General features: G+C 48.2%; 1 protein-coding gene across 2 annotated transcripts in view; it reads right to left on the bottom strand.

The window, feature by feature from the left end:
* LRRC20 (leucine rich repeat containing 20) overlaps positions 1-27,328 on the bottom strand; it is a 78,133-nt gene that overhangs the window by 34,161 nt on the left and 16,644 nt on the right. For both annotated transcript variants that reach the window (XM_069460067.1, XM_069460066.1), the window contains one exon: positions 1,532-1,681. In XM_069460067.1, coding sequence (XP_069316168.1) covers positions 1,532-1,681 — 150 coding nt within the window. The remainder of the gene's footprint in view (positions 1-1,531; positions 1,682-27,328) is intronic.

Below are 27,328 nucleotides of genomic sequence, written 5' to 3'. Positions count from 1 at the left end.
AAATCAGCAGAAGAGTGGACAACATTGGCCTATTTTCTCTTGTGGTACACCTGGCTAAAGCTGGGCAGGGCATATACTTTTTTGCCACAGTCCCCACCACTCCCTGTTGCAGGCCCAATCTGAGTCACTCATTCCTTAAAGCTAGTCTCTCGGGCACTTGTGTTTATAACCCCTGAGCTATGGTCAGGGCACCATGGCTGTGGCACTTTAGAACAACCGGTGTAGGTAACAACAAATGCCTAGGCCCAGGCCCACACCCAGATGTTCTGATTCAGCTGGTCTTGGGATCCAGCCTAGGCAACAGCGTTTGCAGAAAAGCTCTGACTTCAGCTAGGGATGAGAACTGCTGGTCCAAGGGGCCTGCTGACTGTGAGGACCTATCTCATCTGTGTAAAGAAGCAGCTGTCAGGAAAAGAAAGGTGGGCGAGGCAGGCCAGGTTAAAAGCACCCACAGGCCTTGCCCTAGTTCCCCCCAGCCCCCATTATAGGTATTTGAGCTTTTCAGGTACAAATGCAATGAGCTCTGTGAGCTTCACTCAGAAACAGTTTGCACCTTTCCAGGCCCTGCTTGTAGCTCCCTCCTGAGCCACTGTACGAGCTACTTCCCGTCCCTGGACCGTGTTTGCCAATTCACGCTGCCCTCTCCCTTCTGGGCTTGCCCGATGCCCACACGTCCTCCAGGAGGTCTGCCAGCCTAAATTCAGCTGTATGAGACAGGCTCACTCAAGTCCCTCATGCACCATCAGCATTTTGTGTATTTATTGCTTTAAACAGGATCTTAGACTCTTCATGTCCCTATCTTATAGAGAGTTCCAGAAGGCAGGAACCACCTCTCCTAGGCTTGCTGTGCCCTCTGCAATTCTCCAGCCCCACCATTTTGCAAACACACAAGTACCCAGGCCACAGTTCTGCCCCATGGGTCTCTGAGCAGCGGTGACATCTCACAGGAGGCTGGAGCTACTGCCCTCTGGTGAAGGGGGCAGGCATGCGGGGGTCAGTGCAAACTGCTCATGTATCCAGAGGAGCCAATTCAGGAGAATCTACAAGGCCCATCTGCTGGCCTCCTGCCATGTCCCTGCCAGGCACCATGTCCACATGTTCAGTAGGCACTCAGCAGAGAAAATGCCAACATCCCTGGCATCTGTCACTCCTGAACCGGGAAAACAACACAGAAGAACAAAGCCATATTGGAGGGTGAGAAGGAGGCTTGTTCAAGGCTACCAAGGAGTAACGACTTCTGAATCTCAGGACCCAAACATCCCACTACTCTGTTCAGAAAAAGAGAATCACTCCAGGACTCACACCCTTGACCCTTCATCAATCTGATTCATAGCCAGTTGGGGGCAGAAGTGACCTAGAGCTTTCCAGGCTGCAGGGAGAACACAGGTCCATCTTCAAAGTCTACCCCTTGGGATGACTTCCTGGGCCTAGCTGACCAGGGATGGGTTCTAGAGATACACGCCAGATAGTGTCAGAGACTGAAGGATGCGGGATGGCCATGCCTTCTTGGCTGGAGCTGACCAGGGCCTACCTCGGAGCTGACTGAACGTGGTCATGAACTTGCTGGTGAGAGACTTGAGCTCATTGTTAGCCAGTGTGATGAGGTGGATCTGGTCGGAGACGTTCCGCAGGACCTTGTAGATGCCAATGGGGAAAGAAACCAGCTTGCACTCGGCCAGGTCTGCAGCCAAAGGACAAAGACAGACCAGAGCATCAGCCACAGCTGCCCACACGCTTGCCCCAGACCCCATGAACCCTAACCCCATCCCCCTCCTGGCCTCGTTGCCCTCCCGCCTGTCTCCCCTGGACTGGGCTTCAGACCCTGCCCTCCTGCTTCCAGGGGATTTCCGCATCAGCATTAACTCACACCTGTCCTTCCCTCGCACCCTGAACCTTAGGATTTATTCTATCAACTTCCCTATTACTACAGTCTGCTAGCTGGTAGTGTGTCTGCAACACAATGATGACCAACACTCACAGCGGTGTCCTTGTGGCCCTGCAGAATCCATAAGTCCCTCTGCAACAATCAAAGACTCAACAGTGCAGCTGCAGTCTTAAGAGCACTTCACGGCCGGGCGCGGTGGCTCACGCCTGTAATCCTAGCACTCTGGGAGGCCGAGGTGGGCGGATCGTTTGAGCTCAGGAGTTCGAGACCAGCCTGAGCAAGAGCGAGACCCCATCTCTACTAAAAATAGAAAGAAATTATATGGACAGCTAAAAATATATATAGAAAAAAATTAGCCGGGCATAGTGGCGCATGCCTGTAGTCCCAGCTACTCGGGAGGCTGAGACAGGAGGATCGCTTGAGCTCAGGAGTTTGAGGTTGCTGTGAGCTAGGCTGACGCCACGGCACTCACTCTAACCTGGGCAACAGAGAGAGACTCTGTCTCAAAAAAAAAAAAAAAAAAAAAAAAAGCGCACTTCACAATAGTCTACTTTGAAACCAGGCAATTTACACAGGCTTTGTGGTTTGACCTTCTTCCTGGCCCTTTCACACTGAAGGCAAGCCGTGGACAGGCAGCGGCTGGGAAGCCGCCGTGCACGACAGTCTGGCAGTTCCTCACATGGCCTAACACAGGGTTACCATCCGACCCAGCACCCCACTCCTAGCTACACACCCAAGAGAAATGGACACATACTAATACGTCCACGCAAAAACACATTACACTAGTGTTCATAGCGACATTATTCACAATAGCCTGACAGTGGAAACAACCCAAATGCCCACCAACTGAGGAATGGATCAGCAAAATGTGCTATATCCATAAAAAGTAATATTATCCGGAAATAAAAAGAAATGAGGCCAGGTGTGGCAGCTCATGCCTGTGATCCTAGCACTTTAGGGAGGTCAAGGTGGGAGAATCACTTGAGACCAGGAGTTTGAAAACAGCCTGAGAAACAGAGCAAGACCCGGTCTCTACCAAAAGTTGAAAAATTAGCGAGGCACAGTGGCACCCGCACCTGTAGTCCCAGCCACTCGGGAGGCTGAGGCAGGAGGATCACTGGAGCCCGGGAGTTTGAGGTTGCAGTGAACTGTGATGATGCTCCTGTACTCTAGCCCTGGCAACAGAACAAGACCCTGTCTCTTAAAAAAAAAAAAAAAGAAAAGAAGAGTCCGGTCACAAGGGCTCACAGATCACATAGCTCCATTTATATGAAATGACTAGAATAGGCCAATTCATAGAGACAGAAGGTAGATTAGTGACTGCCTAGGGCACAGGGGATGGGATGACTAAAGGGTAGAGGGGTTCTTTGTGGGATAACAAAAGTGTCTAGGATTGTGGTGACATTAATAGTTGCACGACTCTGTGAATATATTAAAACCATTGAACTTTAAATGGATGAACTGTACGTTATGTGACATATCTCAATAAAGCTGATACATATGTGTGTGTGTGCATATATATACATATGGCAGCAGGGAGACACGGAAAGCATGACGTCTGCCCAGCTCATCCAAGTGTCACGTAAATTCTCTGAGCCTCAGTCTCCTCGTCTGTAGATTGCAGGTATCATCGTCCACCTAACAGCGGTGTCAGGAAAAATACATGCAATAAAATAATGACTAAAAAAAGCACCCGGCACATACCTAGCGGAGATGCTACCAATGTTCTTTCTCTCCTCCCTCCCACTTTACCCTCCCCTTCCTACTTGATCCAAATCTCTCTATGCTTCAAGGCCGGCTCCCTTCCACCTCTTCCAGGAGTCTTCCCAGGTCACCCGTGTTGCCGGTGGTCACTCCACACCCCTGAGCCCCAGCAGCACTCACTGCCTCTGGCAGCACTGCCCCGTCTCTCTCAGCCAACTCCCGTCTGTCCCCAAAGAGCCGAGGCTCTTCTAGGCCTCTGAGCCTTTGCAGGTTGCTCCAAAATACTTACGCGAACTTCAATAATATTCCTATAATATTTCCCAGAAATAAAATATAGTTTTTAAAGACTCTATTCCTAACATCAATAATAATACAAAATATATGGAAATAATCATAACTGAAGCCCTTCTCCCTCATCTGCCTCATGGAATTTCTACTCTTGCTCCAAGACCCAGCTCAAATGTCACCTCCTCCATGAAGCCTTCTCTAACTGCCCTAACCAGTTAGTTGCTCCAGCAGCTCAGCCTCTTCACCCCGTATTGTATGAACCCCTTTTTGTGTCAGTTTTCCCACTAGCCTGGAAAACCCCCAGAGCACGGGGCCAGAAGTGCCACAGGCTTGAGAACAGGGCAGGGGTTCTGGTGACCTCACTGAGGAGGTTCGAGAAAAGACAGGGGACAGGTGGGAAAAGGGCAAAGGTCCAGGTGATCGAGGGGCCACAGGGCTCCTCTGTCTGGCAACAGGGATGTCGTTAACGCAGCGCTGTCAACGCCTGCCCTGCTCAGGGGCTACAGCAGGCAACCCGGGCCCTGCTGCCGTCCAGCGTCAAACACCGGCTCTTACCTCAGCGGGGAGAGTGCCCAGTGTCGCCAGGGAGGAGGAATCACCAGAAGTCAGGCTTTGAGAAGCGGGAGCTGGAGGGAGCTGGAAGTGGACCAGCAGTTGGGCTGAGTGTGGGGCAAGCTGGGAATTCTAGGAGGAACAATATTTCCAAACAACGAGTCCCCTGGCGCTCTGTGTCAGATGCACAAAGGGCTGGACAGGGGTTTTTGTAGGGTTGTTGTGAATTATCGCAGCCCCTTTGCATAGGAGCAGACAGATGTCATCACACACATGCCAGGAGCAACACCAAGGGAATGGCAGAAGCTCTCCCTTTGAAACAAAAAGCAGAATAACGATGCCTTCGGTCACCAGTATCCCTGAATACGGCCATGAAAGTTCTGGCCAATGAAATAGAAGCGTAGACATTGAAAGCAGACAAAATGATTATTAGGCCCACATGAAATGACTGCATAGGCTCGGAAACCCAAAGCAATCATCTGACAACCCACATGAATTAAAAAGAACTCAGCAGGCCGGGCGCGGTGGCTCACGCCTGTAATCCTAGCACTCTGGGAGGCCGAGGCGGGTGGATTGCTCAAGGTCAGGAGTTCGAGACCAGCCTGAGCGAGACCCCGTCTCTACTAAAAATAGAAAGACATTATATGGACACCTAAAAAAAAAAATCTATATAGAAAAAATTAGCCGGGCATAGTGGCGCATGCCTGTAGTCCCAGCTACTCGGGAGGCTGAGGCAGTAGGATCGCTTGAGCCCAGGAGTTTGAGGTTGCTGTGAGCTAAGCTGACGCCACGGCACTCACTCTAGCCTGGGCAACAAAGTGAGACTCTGTCTCAACAAAAAAAAAAAAAAAAGAACTCAGCAAAGTGGCTAATAAAAATAAATATGCACAAGTCAATAGTATTCCTATACGCCTGCAATAAAATATAAAGGTCCTATTCTAAACAGCAACATCATAAAATACATAGAGATAATCATAATAGAAAATGTCTCTGATCAATATGAAGAAAAGTAGAAAAGTTCACAAATCTGTTTTCAAAAATAGATTTATATGTGAAGATATATAACATGTTCATTGATGACAAGTCAAAATATTGAAATGATGTTGGTTTGTTTTAGAAATTAATTTCTATGTTGTTGAATGTAATTCCTACCCAAATCCCCAAAAGGTTTTTTTTTTTTTAACTTGATTAAATGGCATTAAAATTCAGCTAGGGGAATATGCAAGTAAGACCCTCGAAAAAAGAAGGTGAGGTTATAACCAATATGATAAGGCTACCATAATTAAAACAGAGGGCAAAAGGAAAAATAGATCATAGAAAGAAAATATAGAGTCCAGAAAGTACAGTCCAGAAATTATATGTCATAATTTAATAAACACTAAAGGAGGCTTCACAAATAAACTGAGGAATGGGAGGATTAATCAACTGATGTCAGAGTAACCACTTAACAATTTTGGAAAAACAAAAGAGAAAGATTAACCTAAGAATCAAAATAAATTCTAGATATAATTACACTTTAAATATATATATATATATATATTTTTTTTTTTTTTTTTTTTTTGAGACAGAGTCTCGCTCTGTTGCCCAGGCTAGAGTGCCGTGGCGTCATCCTAGCTCACAGCAATCTCAAACTCCTGGGCTCAAGTGATCCTCCTGCCTTAGCCTCCCGAGTAGCTGGGACTACAGGCATGCATCACCATGCCCAGCTAATTTTTTCTATATTTAGTTGTCCAGATAATTTATTTCTATTTTTAGTAGAGACGGGGTCTCACTCTTGCTCAGGTTGGTCTTGAACTCCTGACCTCGAACAATCCTCCCACCTCGGCCTCCCAGAGTGCTAGGATTACAGGCGTGAGCCACCACGCCTGGCCTAAATAGTTTTTGAAATTAAGCAAAAAAAAAAAAAAATCAGAAGTAAACAGAATTGAACATTTATACAACCTCTTAAGCAAGGATGACTTTCTAAGTCTAGGAGCCATAAAAGAATCACAAAGGAACAGATCAACAAACCTAACTGCATAAAAAATTGTAAAACACTTAGACGCTTAAAGAAAAATAAGGCAGGCAACAGATTGGGGAAAAGGATCTGTAAATAGGATACATAAAGAATTCTCTTGGCCGGGTGAGGTGGCTCATGCCTGCAATCCCAGCACTCTGGGAGGCCAAGGCGGGAGGATCACTTGAGCTCAGAAGTTTGAGACCCCCGTCTCTACTAAAAATAGTAAAAAATTAGCTGGGCGTGGTGGCCTGAGCCTGTAGTCCCAGCTTCTTGGGAGGCTGAGGCAGGAGGATTACTTGAGCCCAGGAGTTTGAGGTTGCTGTGAGCTAGCTCTAGCCCGCACAGCTCTAGCCCAGGCGACAGAGTGAGACTCTGCCTCAAAAAAATAAAATAAAATAAATAACACAAGAGTTCTCTTTATTACTGAAAATGCTCAATATAATTGAATAAAGAAAAAATTAAGACCACTCAAGAAAGAAAGGAAGATATTCACAAAGGAAAACGTATAATTAGTAAACAAATATATAGCTTCTGGTATCTGTTACCAAATTACTTTCCAGAATATTTATGCCAGTTTACGTATATCCTGTCCAATAAGTAATAGGATCAGTAAAAAAAAAAACAAACTTGCTAATATGATGAAGGGAAATGGTATCCCTTGCTTTAATTTGTAATACTTTCAATAATGAGACTGATTATCTTTCCTGGTTAATTAACTGTTTTTGTTTCCCTTGTGGAAAATCCTGTTCATGCCTCACTATTTTTCTTCTTTTCTTCTAATGGTTGGGTAGAGCTCCTTGAATAGTACCATTTTCTTGTTTAATAGTTCATATTATAGAGTTTAGGTGATGTTTATTTGAAGCAGAATATAAAAATCATATGCACACTGTAATTCCAACTAGATACAAAAGTTGCATGCCTGGGAAAGACGACAGAAAGGAAAATAACTAGAATGTTAACAATGGTGATTTCAGAGGATTTGAACAATGGGTTACTATTTATAGTCCTGATGTTTGTTTACTTTATATAAAATAAGTAAAATACCACTATATATTTATATGAAACCATGTGCCAAGTATATAAATAGTACTACTTTACTTTTAAAATAGAAAAATAAATTAATCTTAGAATTAACTTTTTTTTTTTTTATTTCATCTTATTGTTATGGGGGATACAGAATTGCAGGTTACATACATTGCCCATGTACCGCCTTTCCCCCCAAGTCAGAGCTCCAGGCGTGTCTGTTCCCCAGATAGTGCGCGTTGCACCCATCATGTAGGTATATATCCCTCCCTTCCCCAACCCCCCTTCCCGAGACAGCACCTTCAAGTGTTACCACTCCCCAAACGGTGCGCAATGCACTCATTGTGTAGGCATACACCCATCCCCTCCCCCACCCCCCACCTCAGTCTGATATCCGATTGGTGTCGTTCCCAGATGTGTATTTGGGTGATGATCAGGGAAACCAATTTTCTGGTGAGTACATGTGATGCTTCTTTTTCCATTCTTGGGATACTTCACTTAATATAATGGGCTCCAACTCTCTCCAGGAGAACCATAGAGATGTCGTATCTTCATTATTTCTTATAGCTGAGTAATATTCCATGGTATACATATACCACAATTTACTAATCCAATCATGTATTGATGGGCATTTGGGTTGTTTCCACATCTTTGCTATTGTGAATTGTGCTGCTATAAACATTCGGGTACATGTGTACTTGTTATAGAATGACCTTTTTTCCTTTGGGTATATGCCCAATAATGGGATTGCTGGATCAAATAGCAGGTCTACTTGAATCTGTTTAAGATACCTCCATAATGCTTTCCACAGGGGTTGCACTAGTTTGCAGTCCCACCAGCAGTGTTTGAGTGTTCCTGTCTCTCCACATCCACGCCAACATGTGTTGTTTTGGGATTTTTTGATAAAGGCCATTCTCACTGGGGTTAAGTGATATCTCATTGTGGTTTTGATTTGCATTTCTCTGATGATTAGGGATGTTGAGCATTTTTTCATATGTTTGTTAGCCATTCTTATATCTTCTTTTGAGAAGTTTCTATTCATGTCATTTGCCCACTTTTTGATAGGGTTGTTTGATTTTTTCTTGCTGATTTTCCTGAGTTCTAAATAGATTCTTGTTATCAGTCCTTTATCTGATGTGTAGTATGCAAAAATTTTTTCCCATTCTGTAGGTGGTCTGTTTATTCTCGTGACTGTTTCTTTGGCTGTGCAGAAGCTTTTTATTTTAATCATGTCCCATTCATTAATTTTTGTTGCTGCCGTGATTGCCTTGGGGGTCTTCTTCATAAATTCTTTACCTAGGCCAATGTCTGTAAGAGTCTTTCCTACATTTTCTTCTAGAATTCTGATTGTATCACGCCTAAGGTTTAAGTCTGTTATCCACCGTGATTTGATTTTTGTGAGAGGTGAAAGCTGTGGGTCCTGTTTCAGTCTTCTACAAGTGGCTAACCAATTCTCCCAGCACCATTTATTGAATAGGGATTCTTGTCCCCAGAGTATATTCTTTCCCGCTTTGTCAAAAATTAGGTGACTATATGAGGATGGTTCTATATTTGGATTTTCTGTTGTGTTCCACTGGTCTGTGTCCCTGTACTTGAATTAACTTTTATTAGAAAAAATAACTTGGGAAATTCAAGAATGAACTGAGGGCAGCCAGCTCCTCTTCATCAACGAGAGAAACAGAGATGAGTAGACCCAAGAAACGCAGGACGATGCCTGAGCTGGACTAGAGCAGGGCTGGGAGACGGAGCTGCCAGGGCGCAGGCCCCCCTGCTCCCCACGGCGGGGAGAGAAAGCGCTCACGACCAAGGGAGAAGAGACGCAAAGCCACGAAGCCCTGCAAGTTACTCCAGAGGGTCCTCGAAGCAACCTGTCTTCCCCGAGATCGGCCCAGAAATGCCCAGCCCACTCTTACACCGCCCACTCTGCCAGGCTCTGAGTCAGGCAACGTACAGGCCCTCGGGGGCATCACTGGCCAACACACACAGGACACATCACCCTGACATTGGAGGACACCGAGGGCCCAGAACGCCACCCCCAGTGCCTGCTTCTTTCATTCACTCTCTACAAATAGCTATCAAGGCCCTACTGTGTGCCAGGCACTGATCTGCATTGTGTCCTGCAACTTTCCTATGATTTTTTTCATTCCTGGGGATTCCATCTGTTCCCTCCATTCTGTGACCCCTGTACTGCCTTAGCAGAGGCTGGCGTGCATGTGGAGGGGTGCACCACAAAGCTCCTACTCAGCACAGTCTGGTTGCCACCGATGGCAAAGGCCACTCAGGAGTCCTGCAAAAGAGCCCTGCTGGGATGTGATGCAAACACCCCTCCTCCTGGCCACATCGCCAGCCACCAACTCAGCATGTGGACTCTTGGCCCTGCTGAGAGGAGAGGCCCATGATCTCCAGGGTCCCCAGGAGAAGAATATGGCGATCCAGGTACTCAGACATCTTCGAACAAACCTCAGCCTTGCCCAGTCATATTCCCATCTGTACATAGGAGCAATATACTTCATGCCCATGCCCTGCGGGATTGAGATAATAACCACAGACAGGCACAGTGGCTCACGTCTGTAATCCCAGCACTTTGGGAGGCTGAGGCAGGAGGGTCGCTTGAGGCCAGGAGCTCAAGACCAGCCTGAGCAACGTAGTGAGACCCCATCTCTATAAAAAAATTTAAAAATTACCTGGGCATGGTGATGGGCACCTATAGTCCCAGCTACTTGGGAGACTGAGGGAAGATCACTTGAGCCCAGGAGTTTGAGGTTGCAGTGAGCTATGATGATGCCACTGCACTCTAGCCTAGGCAACAGAATGAGACAGTGTCTCCAAATAATAATAATAATGATAACCATAAATAACACTACTTGCTATTTTACATGTCCGATGTCATAAGAACTATCCCCTCTCTACACACGAGGAAACTGCAATTAAATGACTTGCCAAAATTCATACAGCTAAAAGTAAGGGAGGGATAAGATTTGGACCCAGATTAGGCCAGTTGGGAAGCCAGGGGTCCTAACCACTCTGCTACACTGCCCTTTGAGTCAAGAACATGCCCAGGTGCCTGCCTCAAGGAAAGGCCAGCGAAAGGGGAGTCTATTCTGAGCTCCCCAATGGGAAACCAGGGCCTTGGCTACAAACTCCTTAGGCCTTTCCAGTTCAGAGCCTTCAATATCCCTCAATACCTCTGGGGAAAGAGGCCCACAGCCTTCTGCATGAGCCAGTCACCTTTTATTCTCAGGAAATTCCTCCGCAGGTCTAACTCAGAGGCTGGGCATCATCTATACTTATTATATCTGTTCACAGAAAAGAAAAACTTCCATGAGCTGAGCCAATTCAATGCTGGGCCCCTGGGTTTACGGAAGCCAACAGCACTGCTTCCAGAGGACACAGCCAGGATGTGGCTGGGGCCAGGCCTGACTAGGGAAGGGGGCCCCACCACCCAGGGAAGAAAAGACCCAGGCTGCAGACAGGAGAGTTGTCCTCAAGAAACTGTGGGATGTCATCAAGAAGAGGGTACCACTCTCTATGGGTCCTGAGAGCAGACAGTATAGAGGATAATTCACCAAGTCACAAAGAAAAAGCTCCAAGGTAGAGGGAGTGAGCACCATGCCACAGGGTGTGACCAAGCAGGCTCCCTGCAGAAAGCATCCTCAGCCAGACGGAGGCCGAGCCCTGAGCTCAAAGCTCCCATTCAACTCAATAAAACAAACGTAGCTAAAAGCATTGGGTATTTGCTATGTTCCAGGCACCGTTCTAGGCACTTTTAATGTATTAACTTATTTAATTCCTATAACAACCAGTGAGTTACCCTCACAGCCAGAAAGTGGGGCCCAGGTTGGCCGGTAAACTGTCCATGGTCATTTTGTTAAGGTGATGGGGCCAAAGAATCTGAACGCAAAAATTCCAGACCTAAGATTCAAGCAGGGGGCCAGTGAGTAGTGTGCTTGGGACTTCCTGACTTTTAGCTGAGAATCCTGCATTCTGGGAACCCCTCCTCAGTCCTAAGTAAATTGGGACATTTCAGGTCACTCCACAGAGAGGAGAAAGAGAAGGTGACCCAGGGGTGAGCCATGGCATGAGCAAAGGACCAAAGGACTTTCACTCCTCTGGGACCCCAGGTTCGAGCTCTGCCTTCTCCTGTCATTGCTGAGAGCTTCACCGCGTGCCACGAACACTCAGAAAGGAAGTCTCTGGGCTTTGGAATCATTTAGTGCTACTTGGTGGTGCATGTCCACAGACCCCAGCAGGGGCTGGGGGTTGGGGTGGGGGGTAATCAACTACAAGCAGTGACACTGGGCTTCTGTGTCACCATGTGATGGCAGCTGGATGCAAGCACGCCTTTCCCCAGCACCCCCAGCTGCTGTCTGGGCTGCAGAGAACAGAAGATCCTTCAGGGAACACAGTACAATAAACATAGGCATACTGATCCTAATAATTATAATTATTATTGCAAGAAGTCCAAACTGCATGTCCCCAAATCTCTTAATGAGAACAGTACTTTGTGTTAATAGAGAAGGCTTTTATTCAAGTTACTCAGGTCCTTTATTAAAGCTAATCTCATTACTTCTAATGAATGCCTAATGAACAGTATCTGGTGGGCAGAACCAAGTCAGAACAAGCAAAATCCAGGAAGTAAGCAGAACATTCAGGTTGAAGTCAGGAGCGCTGGGTCAAGCTAGCTGTGTGACTTAGAAAAACAGAACTCTGACCCCTGACAGTCCCTGCCGAGAGGTGGGCCTGGTGACAGGGCGCAATAGTGGGAAGCAGAGAGGGTCACGGAGCCCCTGCCAACCAAGTCACAGGGCCCCAGGTGAGGGTGTCGGGGGCTTAGGCTGGGGGGGCACAGGGGCTTGTGGCCAAGGAGTAAGGCTCCCAAGTGCACCAGAGGAAATCCACGTATTAAGAAATCTCTATACTTTCCTGTTAATTGTGCTGTGAACCTAAAACTGCTCTTTAAAAAGTAAGTCTTTAAAAAATATTTACCATCTTAACCATTTTTACACGTATAGTTCAGCAGCTTTAAGTACAGTCACACTGTTGTCTAATGTGCACTATCCCACTGCCTCTCCAACTACACCGTGCCAGTGAGTCACCTGGGGGTCCTGCTAACCTGCAGATTCTGGTGCCACAGGTCTGCATTGCTACCAAGCAGGTCCAAGGACCACACCGAGTAGCAAGGGCTTGGCCAGTGCCATGGTTCTCAAAGTAGGGTTCCCAGGCCCACAGATCAGCATCACCCCAGAACCTATTAGAAATACAAATTCTCAGGCCCCAACCCAGATCCACAGAATCAGAAACTCTGGGGGTGGAGCCCAGGCACCTGTGTTTTAACCAGCCCTCCAGAGGGTTCTGATGCTTGAGTAGCACCGGCATGGGGGGGGAGGGCGGGCACAGGCCTCCTCCAGCTGTGGTTACTCTGCCTGGATTGATGACGACAACGGGTGATAATGACAGTGACTCCCCTTCACTGTGAGCCGGCTGCTCTGCCCTGAGTACGGCCCATGGGCTTGACGTGCGCAAGGAAAGCTTGTTTGCCCTGTGTGCCCTCTGCTTCCCTGCAGGGCAGACTATTTCAGCACAGAGCCACAGAGAGAGAGCCCTTCATTCTCCTCTCTTGCCTCGTCCAAATTTCTGGCTCACATGAGGCACACGTGACCCTCAGCATGGAAGCATCCCTGAGCTGGGACTCAGGAGGCTCAAGTTCTCCTCCCGGGCCCTCCACTGTCAGCCATGGGACCTCAGGGAAACAACTTCTCCATGGGCTTTGTCCCCTTGTCTGCAAAGTGAGGGTTTGGACTAGCTGATTTTGGAGGCCTCAACCAGGCTGGACATGCTGTGACTACTAAGCAAAGGCTCTTTGGGCAATGCTCCTGCTAAACAGGAGCAGCTGCAAGCTGCAGGCAAACATTCCAGAATCCTCCTTGCCTTAGAACAGGCTTGAACACGCACTGCAATGGGGGATAAGAGGCTTGGTGAAGTGGGCTACTCCACCTCACGGTGTTGGTGAGCATAGAGCTGGGATCTGAACCCAGGGCAGGCCAACTCCAAGGCCCGTGGTCTTTCCACGGCATTCCATTAGTCTATGCCACACTAGGCTAACTCTTCCTACCATGGGCAGAAGATAGTCTTTAAAAGCAGCAGCAGTATAATAATAGCTTACCCCTGTCTGACACTTACTATGTGCCTGAGATGACAATGCCCTGAGGTAGGTTCTACTCTGTCCATCCCCGTTTTGCCATTGTGGAAACTAAGGCATAGCGGGTAGAGAGAAGAGTTGGAATTCGAACCCAGGCAGTTCTGCGAGAGCTCAGTTTAACAGGGCAAGACGTGGGATTGCGTGCAGGCATCAGAATGGAGGACCCAGGTGGGATGAGGCTCTCATTCAAGAGGCTGGTGTAGAAAAAGGAGATTTTTCTGGAACATGAAAATGAAAACTGAGACCCAAGCCTACTGGGCAGAGCAAGAACCCCCTTCCAGAAGACGACCCTCCCAGCACCTCCAGGTGTACTCAAGAGCTGGGAGCTCAGGGTTGGCATCCTGGTGTAGGAAGCAGAACTGCAAACGGCACCAACATGCCCAGCTGGGCCTCCCGTGCCTGGGGCTGCCAGTTCTCTGAAATTCCACTTGATCTCCAAAGCAGAGACACACAGAATTCAGAGAACGAGAAAAACAGCTGCTCACCAAAGGGCTGTGCCACTCACCGCTGGGCACAATTAGGCATTACTTTAACAAAGCAATCTGTGCACAGTGTTACAGGGCTGACCAGCTCTGAAAGTCTCCAGACAAAAGCAGCCAGGCCCTGCTCCCTCTTGACAAATCCCTTTCCCCAGAGACAACTCCTGCCAGGTATGTGGGGGAATTTTCTGGTGTTTAACTCCTGCTCTAGTGCAGTGTTTCCCAGCCTGTTCCCTGAGCCATGCCACCCACAGAGAAAAGGTCACAGGAGGAAGAGCTCACCACCGGGGACCACAGAAGTCCAGAACATTCCACTACATTAGCACTTACACTGGGCCCGGGAGGGTAGTTAGGGAGAGAAGGGCGGAAAGGCACTTCAGGGAGGGGTGTCTTCTGGGACGTGGGGACCTGAATGTGCCAGTGGGTGGGGCTTTTCTCTTTCACTTTCTACTTTATAGACTATTGTGTGAGAGTTTTGCAACAAGCACTTATGACTTCTTAGAAATACTCTCAGTTTAAAGAAAGTAGCATTCCTCACCTCCAGCTACCCTTGGGGAATGTTTCTGTCTAATGCCAAGAAGGCTGGTCAGGGGACATGGGTGCGGCCTGGGATGTGGGAAACACACCCCACCAGGGCCAAGCTCGAGGGGCTGATGGGGGGCACAGTGGACAGCCCCCTCCCCACAAATGCTGCCCACACGGTTCCTGAATCTCAGAGGTGCTCTCTCACTGACCCACGGCAGAAGCCATGACCTGTCTAAGAAATAACATTACTGCAGAGAGCCTGCCTCAGAGAATGGAGCTGAGCATTGGACCCGCCGGCCAGTGGCCGTCACGCTCAAACTGTCAGGACACCTTCTAACCACACAAGAAGAGACGGAGACCTAAACAGGAAGATCTCTTCCTCAGGATCCAAATTAAGGCTTTTCTTGGGCCACCTCCTTCTTGCTGTGGGTCCTCAGGCAAGTTCCTTAACCCCAGCCTCAGTTTCCTCTTCAGTAAAGCAAGAACAAGAGCTCATACAAAATCTGGTACACGAATGTTCATAGCAGCATTACGCACTATAGCCTGAAAGTGGAAACAACCCAAATGTCCATCAACATACAATGGAATACTATTCAGCCATGAAAAGGAATGAAATTCTGACACAGGATATAACGTGGATGAACTGTGAAAACACTCTCCTAAGTGAAAGAAGACAGTCACAAAAGGACAAATACTGTATAATTCCATATAAATGAAATGTCCAGAATAGGCAAATCTATAGAGACAGAAAGTAGATTAGATGTAGTCAGGGGATGGGGGAGGTAGGGAAATGGGGAGTGATTGCTAAGTGGGTACAAAATTTTGTGGGGGGGCGGTGATGGAAACGCTTTAGAATCAGATAGTGGCAATAGTTGCATAATCTTGTGAATACACTAAAAACCACGGAATTATATAACTTAAAATGTGAATTGTATGGTATTTGAATATCCCTCAAAAAGAAATGAGGACAAGATGATCCAACTAACAGGTGGTTCTGAACATGAAAGAAAACATCTACAAGGAAAGGCCAGGCATGCTGGCTCACACCTGTAATCCCAGCACATTGGGAGGCCAAGGCAGGAGGATCGCTTGAGGTCAGGAATTTGAGACCGGCCTGGGCAACATAGTGAGACCCTGTCTCTACCAAAACAAAAAAAAATATGTAGAAAAATCAGCCGGGTGTGGTGGTCTGTACCTGTAGTCCCAGCTACTCGGGAGGCTGAGGCAGGAGGATCGCTACAGCCCAGGAGTTAGAGGCTGTAATGAGCTATGATAACACCACTGCACTCCAGTCTGGATGACAAAGCAAGATCCTGTCTCAAAATTAAATAAATAAAATTTTAAAAATAAAGAAATAAAATTTCTACAAGCCCCTTAGCACAGCTCCTGACAGACGGTTTATGCCCAGTAAATAGGAGATGGTGCTATGAGGAAGCAAAGATACTATTTTTACTTACGAACTGGTTACAAAGATGTACTCCAGCTCTGTCACACCCTGAAGGAGAGAGAGCATGCCTGAATGGGACTTATTCCAACGACCTCTCCAACAGAAGATGACTGTGTGTACTATAATGGGCTCTGGGACTTAAAAAAAAAAAAAAATCCTGCTCTGGCCAGGTACAGTGGCTCATGCCTGTAATCCCATCACTTTGGGAGGCCGAGGGAGGAGGATTGTTTGAGGCCAGGAGCTCAAGACCAGCCTGAGCAACATAGCAAGACTCTGCCTCTCTATAAAAAAATTCTTAAAAATTATCCAGGTGTGGTGATGAGCACCTATGGTCCCAACTACTTAGGAGGCTGAGGTGGGATGATCACTTGAGCCCAAGAGTTCAAGGCTGCAGTGAGCTATGATGACACTACTGCACTCTAGCCTAGGGAACAGAGTGAGACCCTGTCTGAAAAAAAAAAAAAAAAAATCTCTGCTCCATCCTGGAAAGCCAGTCAACCATGTTAAGAAAAAACATGCTTAGGCTGCTGGCTCGTGCCTGTAATCTTAGCACTTTGGGAGGCCAAGGCAGGAGGATCATTTGAGGCCAGGAGTTTGAGATCAGCCTGGGCAAAATAGCGGATCTCATCTCTACAAGAAATAGAAAAATTAGCCAGTCATGGCAGCATGTGCCCATAGACCCAGCTACTCGGAAGGCTGAGGCAGGAGGATCACTTGAGCCCAGGAGTTTGAGGTTGCTGTGAGCTATGATGATACCACAGCACTCCAGCCTGGGTAACAGCTTGAAACTCTATCTCAAAAAGAGAAAAAGAAAAAACAATCCTATATTTAATTTAAATCAAAAGTGAATCCAAAATAGAATACAATCAAATGACACACAGTCACCAAACTGAGACATTAAATTATTTTGATTTAATTGATGACTCATCACAAACACATAGGTATAAAGGGAATAGAAACAGCCTCCAGGATGACACTGACAGTGTGGCCCCCAACAGCTCTGAGGGGACCACAGCTGGTCCTAGCAGAGGCCACATGGCCAAGCCAGACCTTGGAGAGGACTGGGCAGGCCCTGAGGTCTTCTACAAGAATAACAGCAGTCCACGATGACGAAGTATCACTTTGTCTAATCCTGACAACACCCTCCAAGGGAAAGTATTATCATCAGCTCCTTTTTGCAGATAAAGAAACTAAGGCCCAGAGTGGTTAAGAATTTGCTCAAAGTCACACAGTAAGGAAAGGATGGAGCTTGACTTCTTGAAGACATTGCCCTGCAGAGCAAGTCTGGAGGTCTGGATTCTGATCTGCTGCTGCCCTTAATCCCGACCCTCGGGCAGGTCACTCGTGGGGCTTTGAGTTCCCTATTTGTAAAATGTAGAGAATGAATTCAGCCTGTGTCTCTCCAAGTATGGAACACAAAAAACTACTCTCAAGGAACAAACGGGCATCTCTGGGTGTGATGAGACGCCAGGCATCACTCAGCCCAGGGCAGGGCGGGGGCCAGGGAGCCGCAGCGGAGAGCTGGGAGGCTGCGTTTGCCAAAGCGAGGCAGCGCCTGGGCACCACGGGGCTGCAGGTAGTGTGACTCACTAGATTTTCACAGCACCGTTTCTCCTCCTTAACAGTCTGTCAGGGTTTCATGTAACAAGGAATGGTTTCTCACAGCAGTCATTGGGCCTCCTAGGCTCACAGGTGGATGGCTGACGGGACCCAGGATGCAGTGACAAACGCCTCCAACCAGCGTCTTGTGCTCCGCGTCTGACCTGGACAAACACCACTGGCCAGCTGGCATGGCCCACCTCACCCGCCTACCTCTCCCCACGCTCGCCCACCACCAGATGGGCTCCCGCCATACCCACAGTCTGGAACACCCTTCCCTCTCCTCTCCATTCGCCAGCCTGCCCCACCTCCTCCAGGAAGGGTGCCCACCCCAAACCTCGGGACTCGCGCCTTAGGGCATGGCCTGGACTGTCTTCTCCTGCTGGTGAACCCCTGCAGACGGGCCCCCAGGATCCATGAGGGCTGAGCTTGTGTGGAGGAGAGTGCGTCCTCCTGCCACCACCCCTGCACCTAGCGCTGGGCCATGCTCTGGGCGTAATTTCACCCCTCACCACCAGGAAGCTTGGTCTCAGGATCCCCTCTGTGAAACAGGGCTACACATGCCCTTCCAGGCAATGAAGAAAAGAATGAACTAATATTCTTCTAAGGCTTGAGTTCCCAGTAAGAACCGTACTACAACAAAGGCGTAATTATTCTAACATGATTTTACTGTAACCTGAAAGGAACCAGCTTTGTAGCCCTGGAATCCACCTTGGCAATGGTGGTGGCTGTGTCTTCACTGAGGAATCCTTCACCCTGCCCTGCAAGCCCTGTCCTCACCCTTTCATCCGGGGTACCTGAATATGTCTTCCCACGACGGTCATTCTCCCATTCAAGAACCTCCAAGCCAACAAGTAGCCAACAGGTATATGAGAAAATGCTCAGTATCACTAATCATCAGAGGCATGCAAATCAAACTACAATGAGATATCCTCCCACTCCTGTTAAAATGGCTTTTTGTCAAAAAGACAGGCAATAATGAATGCTGGTGGGAATGTGGAGAAAGGGGGAACTTCTACACAGTGGGTGGGAATGTAAATTAGCACAGCCACTATGGAGAACAGTATGGAGGATTCTCAAAACACTAAAACCAGAACTACCATATGACGCAGGAATCCCACTGTGGGTATATATCCAAAAGAAAGGAAATCAGTATATCAAAGAGATGTCTGCACTCCCATGTTTATTGCAGCACTATTCACAACAGCTGAGATACAGAATCAATGTAAGTGTCCGTTAACAGATGAATGGATAAGGAAAATGTGGTACATATGCACAATGGAAAATTACTCAACCATAAAAAAGAATGAAATCCTGTCATTTGCAACAACATGGATGGAACTGGAGAACATTGTGTTAAGTGAAATAAGCCAGATACAGAAAGACAAATATCATAAGTTCTCACTCGTATGTGAGAGCTAAAAATAATTGAACTCGTGGAGATAGAGAATAAAACGATGGTTACCAGAGGCTGGGAAGAGTAGCAGGGAGTGTGAGATAAAGATGGGATGTTAATGGGCACAAAAATACAGTTAGATAGAAGAAATAAGATCTAGCATTTGAGGATGGGCGCGGTGGCTCACGCCTGTAATCCTAGCACTCTGGGAGGCCGAGGCGGGAGGATAGCTTGAGCTCAGGAGTTTGAGACCAGCCTGAGCAAGAGTGAGACCCCGTCTCTACAAAAAATAGAGAAATTAGCTGGGCACGGTAGCATGTGCCTGTAGTCCCTGCTACTCAGGAGGCTGAGGTAGGAGGATGGCTTGAGCCCAGGAGTTGGAGGTTGCAGTGAGCTATGATGATGCCACTGCACTCTAGTCTGGACAACAGAGGGAGACTCTGTCCCCAAAAATAAAAAAGATCTAGTGTTTGGTAGCACAATAGGGAAGCTATAGTTAACAAAAACTTATTGTATATTTCAAAATGACTAAAAGAGACCAGGCATGGTGGCCCATGCCTGTAATCCTAGCACTTTGGGAGGCCAAAGCGGGCGGGGTGGGGGGGGATCACTTGAGGGCAGGAGTTCAAGACCAGCCTGAGCAACATAGGGAGATCCCGTCTCTAAAAAAAATACAAAAATTAGCCAGGCACAGTAGCATGCATCTGTAGTCCCAGCCACTCGGGAGGCTGAAGCAGGAGGATGACCTGAGCCCAGGAGTTGGAGGTTGCAGTGAGCTCTGATGACGCCACTGCACTCTAGCCAGGGCGTCAGAGTGAGACCTTGTCTAAAATAAATAAATAAATAAATAGTAGAATTAGAATGTTCCTAATACAAAGAAATGATGAAGACTTGAGGTGATGGATATTCCAATTACCCTGATTTGATCATTACACGTTGGAAGCTTATATCAAAATTTCATATTAGTGTATAAATATGTACAACTATCATGTACCCATAATAATTAAAAATTTTTATAAAAGGGACTGAACACACCATCTGCAGCCTGGGCATCACCAAGGATCCGATTCCCACCTCCCCTTTTAGACGTCCCTGTTGCCACTCTCCACCAAGCTGAGCCAGACTGCTCATCCTCCCCTGCAACTCCCTGTACTTTTCCACCTCTGTATTTTTGCTGTTGCCATTAAGTAGAATGTCCTCCTTATCCTCAAAAACTCCCATCAACACCGCATTTCAAGGTCTCATTTAAATGCCTCCTCTCCACAAAGCCTTTGCTCACATCCTCAACTAATGTAATTGTTCTGCCCTTGACCTCCCCCTGCATTTCTGCTGGCTCTGTCAGGCCCCCGTTCTGCTGTATCTCACAGGGGAGTTGTTAATTCGTTTGTCTCTTCCTGGCAGGGCAGAGTCCCTGGGGGCAGGAATTAGGTCCCACTGCGATGGGTGGCATGTTAAAGAGGGCACAGGAGGCCAACAGACTCAAGTTCAAATTCCAACACAAGATTTGCTGGCGATGAGAATCCAGGCAAACCACTGCAGCCCATGGAGCCTCAGTTTCCCCTTCTGTGGGTGATGTGAAAATACCACCTCTCCAGAACTGTCGAGAAAATCAGATGCAATCATTCCTTAGACAAATACTTCCTGATGACCCACTACAGTGCCAGAACTGCCCAAGGACAAGGTAGTGGGCAAAACAGAGTCCCTGCCCCCAAGGAACCTACCCTCTAGAGTGGAGAGAAGAGCAGTTAGCACAAATACTTAGTTGAGAGAACATCAAGCAGTGACAGTTGCCCTCAGGAAAACAAAACAGTATAATGGGAGAGCCCTAACTGAAGTGAGGACAGGGGCAACCCTTACTAGGGTGGTCAGGGAGGACTTCTCGGAGGAAGTGACATTTAGCTGAGACAATAAAAAAGAGCAGGGCATGTAAAGATCTGGGGAAAGGACGATCTGGGCAGAAATCACAGCAAGAAGAGCCTAATGACACACCTGCCGGAGCTCAGCAATTAGCTCCCTCCTCCCTCTGTCACCTTCCCATCCCATCCTCCGCAGAGCAGCACACAGACAGCCACAGCACACGGTGAATAAATGTTTACCAGAGCGAACCTGACAAAATAAGGAATCTTAGGGATAAATTGGAGCACAGCTAAAATGTGCATTTAGCAAAAAACAGTCAATGGAGATGAGGCAGGTGCCAATTAAAAGGATCTTAAATTCAGCTTCATCTCTGAGGATAATAATCACCTTTCGCAGCACCTGCCTCTCAGAATAGACCACAATTTCCTAACCTGTAAAGGGAAAGAGATCACTGATTTCCTCTGAGTCACTACATTTGCAGCTCGGCGCTTGTCGGGGTCTGGAAGCCAGAATGACGGCTTGGCCGGACCCCTCCGTCACGCACTTCCCTCCCTCTTGTCAGCCAGAGCCACGCTTATGATGTTGGAAGTATTTGATTGTAATAAACTCCTCGGCCCCCTCAGAGCACCTCCCTAAGGCTAACACTTTCATACTTGAGCAACGCAAGCTTTTGATGCCACAAAATTATCTGGTTATCTCTCTGATCTCTCCGCAACATTTTTATTCTTCTGCCAGCATATGCTTTTTGAAACTGCATAATTATCCGTGTGGTTTCAAAGAATATTTTTTTTTCTCCTTCGAAAATACTGCTGCAAGTGTGGGTGACACACAGAGTAGGTAGGCAACCTGGGGTGAACTACTTAGCCACTGCTTCTTGGGCGCCTGCTGGTCTGTGCTGTGGGGAGTGGGGTGAAGGATGCACCCCAACACGAGGTGGGGGCTGAGGCAGACAGGGCCCCTCTGGTGCAGTGGCACTTCTGCAGAAATCTCCGTTTCCAGCTGGCTGCACCCAAATTTCCAAGCTCCTGCTGTGAGTTCCTTCTGGGGGGCCCTTAGGGTCCCCTACTTACCAGAATCCCCTTATCCAGCCCAAACAGCCCAGACGTTTTTTATTTTTGTTAAGGCATGATCAGGTTTCAAACTGCACGCCCCTAAAAACCGGTCAAGCCCCCCCCAACTGATCCCTGCCCACCTGTCCTAGCCCCTCCTTCCTCACATGTCTCCTCCCCCTGGCCCCACCTCATGACAAGGCCACACCCACACAGGCCCTGGCACACAGAAGCACAGAAGGTGCCAAATTCCTTCTTCCCTGGGCTCCCTAGCCTTGGTCTCACATCCATTCTACGCCCAGGAGCGATCTTCCTAAACCCAGCCCAGATCATGTCACTCTCCTGCTCAGAAACCGCCATCCAGATTAGGCACACACGCTCCACTAACTGACTGAACTCAGATGTTGTGCAGGACTGAAGCTATGCATTTCTCTACAGCAGCGTTTGCTATCCCCAAACCAGCAACTTGACTTGGTTCCCAGTTTGCAAAACAACAGCCTACTCCCAGGCTGCTGGTGAACACAGGGGTAAGAACATGGACTGTGCTTCGGTTCAAATCCCCTCCCTGTCCACAATGAGCCAGGGTAGCCTTGGGGAAGTTGCTTAGCCTTTCTGTGCCTCAGTTGCTTCATCTGTAAAATGGGGCTAATAACAGCAGCTACCTCCTAAGGCTTTTAATGATGATTAAATCATGGGGTTGTTGCAAGGATGGACTGAGATGGATGTGAAACACTGGGACAGTTTGGCAGGGCCATAGTGGGCGCTAGGTAAACCCAAGCTCTTTTTATTTTTCATGGGTCATTTTGACCTTATGTGAGTTTCACTTTTCAGGCTCTTTAACCTAACCCTGCATGACATAGGACTTTGCAGCACACACTACTTACAGTGACACTATGGGCCCTCTTGCCTCAGTTCCCTTTGCTCTTCTGTGTCACGGCCATGCTATTCCCAGAGCCCACTGCTGACCTCCACTCTCGCCCTTCCTCCCCTCAGAAGTCTGAGGTCCACAGCGCGTCTAGAACGGGGATGGTGGGGCTTATGGCCACTGATGCTTTCAAAGCTCTAGAAGGACATAGGGACCCCCAAAAAGAGAGACCTGAGCCACATCCATAGGGCTTTAGGGTCCTCTCTCACCACTGCTGTAAACTGAACAAGCCTCAGGACACCAGCCAACCACCCTCATCTGCAGCGATTCCAGAGTCAGCCAGCCTAACCCACAGGGCCTCGCAACTGCTTCTCTCCTCCACAAGACACTGCGCCAGGGAGGAAGGGACCAGGGGACCGGAGCACAGGCGGGCGCAAGCCTGGCTTCTCACCGTTTACCCCTCTGCGCCTCATGGTTTACACCCTAGGCACATGGATTACCTACTGCTTTTTAATTAAACACACATTTTTAAAATCATTTCTCTGAGTATAAACACCAGGGCTGGAGCCAGAGAACAAATTTGTTGTCTCTCCATCCCAATAACTGCCTTCCAATACCGAGCTGTCCTCTTTCTCACCACGGCAGGATGTGGGAGCCAGACAGTCCCACTGAGCCCCAGGCTGACCTGGGCACAGAGAGACCGAGGCATGGTATATAAGGTTTGCCGGAACCCCCCGCCCAGTCCTCGCCTCCACTCCCTGCCTGGATGCAGCACTGGTGTCCACCTCCCTGGGAATCAGCTGCTCTCGGGCCAGCTCAGAAGCAGTCAGGACTCCACAGGCGCTCTGCGGGCAGTGGGTGCTGGGGGGGTGGGGGGGGCAGGGACACTGACAGAACCACTGGCCTCTGAAATGAGGGGGCCCGCCCAGACCCAGGCCCTTCATTTCTGCACCACAGGCCGCTGCCCGGGGCCAATTTGCCACCAGGGAAGCCGTCCGGCTCTCGGAAAGCTCTAATGATTTTCCTTTCCAAGCTGGTGATTTGCCTCTGAATAACACCCTCAGACACCACCCCGCTGGGGTCTCCCCTACACGCCTCTCTCTGCCCTGGCACCCCTGCCAGACGCCAACCTCCTGAGCCCCCCAGCGATACATGGAGCACCCCTGCAGCCACAGCCGGTGCCCACAGCCATTCTCTCCAGAACTCCAGGGCCAGAAAATGCTCACATCCAGGGGTGCCCTGGAGACTGGGCTGGCCCCTGGCCCCCTTCTTTGACAGAAGAGGAGGCTGAGGCAGAGAGATGTGAAGTGACTGCCAAGGTCACCCAGCATGTCCGAAGCTGAGCTGAGATTCAAGTCTGGCCCTCCTGACTCCCAGGCCAGGGCTCCTTCTGCTACCCCACAGGCCTCTCCCCACATGGATCCAAGGGTCCTCAGGTGCCCTGGGCAGCTGCCTCTCACAGGCTCTCCCTGTCCCCCAGTGCCCCAGCCAGGCTGAATGACACTTTTCCTGGAGGATACTCACCCCCTAGAAGATGCCACAGCTCGGACATATCCTTAGAGAAGCACGTGCACACGTGTGCCAGGGATGCACACAGGAAGAGCCATGGCAGGACTGCTCATCACAGCCCTGAGTGTCACAACAGTGGCGGGGACCAGGAAATTGGGTTACACCGTGCGGTGGAGTATTTCCTGAACACCGATGGAAACGTACAGAACATTTAGGCAATAACGTCTGTATCTTCTAAATCATGGTATTAAAGTCTGAGGATGAAAGCACGCCTGGGAGCGAGAGCTGGCCTTTCTTCCACAGGTGCCCTACATGAGAGAGGTGCGGCCTGCACACCCCGTCCTGTTTCCATGCCCTGAGAGTCAGCATGTGGCCCCGTCTCCGGGTGCCTCCCACGGGGTGGGTGTGAGAGTGGACCGCGTGCGTGAAGTGGTGCGTGAGGAAGCGTCTCCCTCCACTGGCGGCCACAGGCATTACTGGCACCCCTGGGAGATCATCTGGTGCTAAAACGCTACCATCGCCAATGAGCAAAATACTGAATCACTGCTCAGTAGGGAAATGCAAATCAAAACCACAATGAGATATCACTTAACCCCAGTGAGAATGGCCTTTATCAAAAAATCCCAAAACAACACATGTTGGCGTGGATGTGGAGAGACAGGAACACTCATGCACTGCTGGTGGGACTGCAAACTAGTGCAACCCCTGTGGAAAGCATTATGGAGATATCTTAAACAGATTCAAGTAGACCTGCCGTTTGATCCAGCAATCCCATTATTGAGCATCTACCCAAAGGAAAAAAGGTCATTCTATAACAAAGACACATGTACCCGAATGTTTATAGCAGCACAATTCACAATTGCAAAGATGTGGAAACAACCCAAATGCCCATCAATACATGAATGGATTAGTAAACTGTGGTATATGTATACCATGGAATATTACTCAGCTATAAGAAATAACGGAGGTACGACATCTCTATGGTTCTCCCGGAGAGAGTTGGAACCCATTATATTAAGTGAAGTATCCCAAGAATGGAAAAACAAGCATCACATGTACTCACCAGAAAATTGGTTTCCCTGATCATCACCTAAACTCACATCTGGGAATGATACCAATCGGATATCAGACTGAGGTGGGGGGTGGGGGGAGGGGATGGGTGTATGCCTACATGATGAGTGCATTGCGCACCGTCTGGGGAATGTTCACGCTTGAAGGTGCTGACTCCGGGAAGGGGGGGTGCGAGGAGGGGATGGGTATATACCTACATGATGAGTGCAATGCGAACTGTCTGGGGAACGGAGACGCCTGGAGCTTTGACTTGGGGGAACAGGCGGTACTTGGGCAACGTATGTAACCTGAAATTCTGTATCCCCCATAATAAGATGAAATAAAAAAAAATACTGAATCACTGCTAAGAATCAACCTTAAGACTAGTCGATAATTAATACAGGTTTACAGTTCATGCCTATGGTTTTGTGTTTGTTGTTTCATGTTTTTTTAGTGCAAAAGGTTTAAATTTATAGTTGTGAACATAACTGGTGTGTGTTTTTCTAAGTAGATTCACAAGATAATTAAAAATTCACTTTTTTGTCAGAAAAGAAAAACAGCTACAGCTGTAAGTACCACATAGAAGAGTCCCATAGTCATAAGAGTTAGTAGTAAATAAATAGAATCAAAGATATCTACATCATAAATCCATGCACATGAAGTATAAAAACGAAGTAAGCTAAGCTATATTGTTTAGAGGTGCACATACAGATGGTAAAACTAAAAAGCAAAAACTAAGGAAAAGTTCACCACAATCGTGAGGATACTGGTTACCTCTTGGGGTGGGAAGACGACTGGGGATTGTGGTGATGTTCTATGTCTAGTATTTTTTTTTTTTTTTTTTTTTTTTGAGACAGAGTCTCGCTTTGTTGCCCGGGCTACAGTGAGTGCCGTGGCGTCAGCCTAGCTCACAGCAACCTCAAACTCCTGGGCTTAAGCGATCCTACTGCCTCAGCCTCCCGGGTAGCTGGGACTACAGGCATCTGCCACCATGCCCGGCTAATTTTTTCTATATATATTTTAGTTGGCCAGATAATTTCTTTCTATTTTTAGTAGAGACGGGGTCTCGCTGTTGGTCAGGCTGGTCTCAAACTTCTGACCTTGAGCAATCCACCCGCCTCGGCCTCCCAGAGTGCTAGGATTACAGGCGTGAGCCACCACGCCCGGCCTATGTCTAGTATTTGTTTCATAAATATCTGAACTGTGTGTATATTGTTTTATGTACTTTTCTACCTGCACATAAATTTTCATAGCTTTTTTTTGAAAAAAAGAAAAATGATTGGGTGAAGGCCAATCAGGAAGGTCCAGGAGGCCTCTCTAAAGAATAAGAATTTAGGCCAGGCGCAGTGGCTCATATCTGTAATCCTAGCACTTTGGGAGGCCAAGGCGGTAGGATCGCTTGAGGCCAAGGCAGTAGGATCGCTTGAGGCCAAGAGTTCGAGACCAGCCTGAGCAAGAGCGAGATCCATCTCTACAAAATACAGAAAAATTAGCCATGCGTGGTGGTGCAGGCCTGTAGTCCCAGCTACTTGGGAGGCTGAGGCAGGAGGATCGCTTGAGCCCAGGAGTTCTGGGCTATAGTGCACTATGCCCACCAGATGTCCGCACTAAGTTTGCATCAATATGGTGAACTCTTGAGTAGTACAGGGGACCACCAGGTTACCCAAGGAGGGGTGAGTCAGCCCAGGACAGAAAGGGAGTAGGTCAAAACTCTCATGCCGATCAGTAGTAGGACTGTATCTGTAAATAACCACTGCATTCCAGACTGGGCAACATAGTGAGACCACACCTCTAAAAAAGAGAGACCCCGCTTCTAAAAAACACCAAACCTAATCTAATCCTCAATATGAGAGCATTTGGAGGTGGGGGCCTGGGAGGTGATTAGGTGATGAGGGTGGAGCC

The sequence above is a fragment of the Eulemur rufifrons genome, chromosome 28 (genome assembly GCF_041146395.1).
Source record: "Eulemur rufifrons isolate Redbay chromosome 28, OSU_ERuf_1, whole genome shotgun sequence".
NCBI classification, from domain to species: Eukaryota; Metazoa; Chordata; class Mammalia; order Primates; family Lemuridae; genus Eulemur; species Eulemur rufifrons.
Note: the sequence above shows the minus strand (reverse complement) of the source record. Positions and strands in the feature narration are given on the sequence as shown.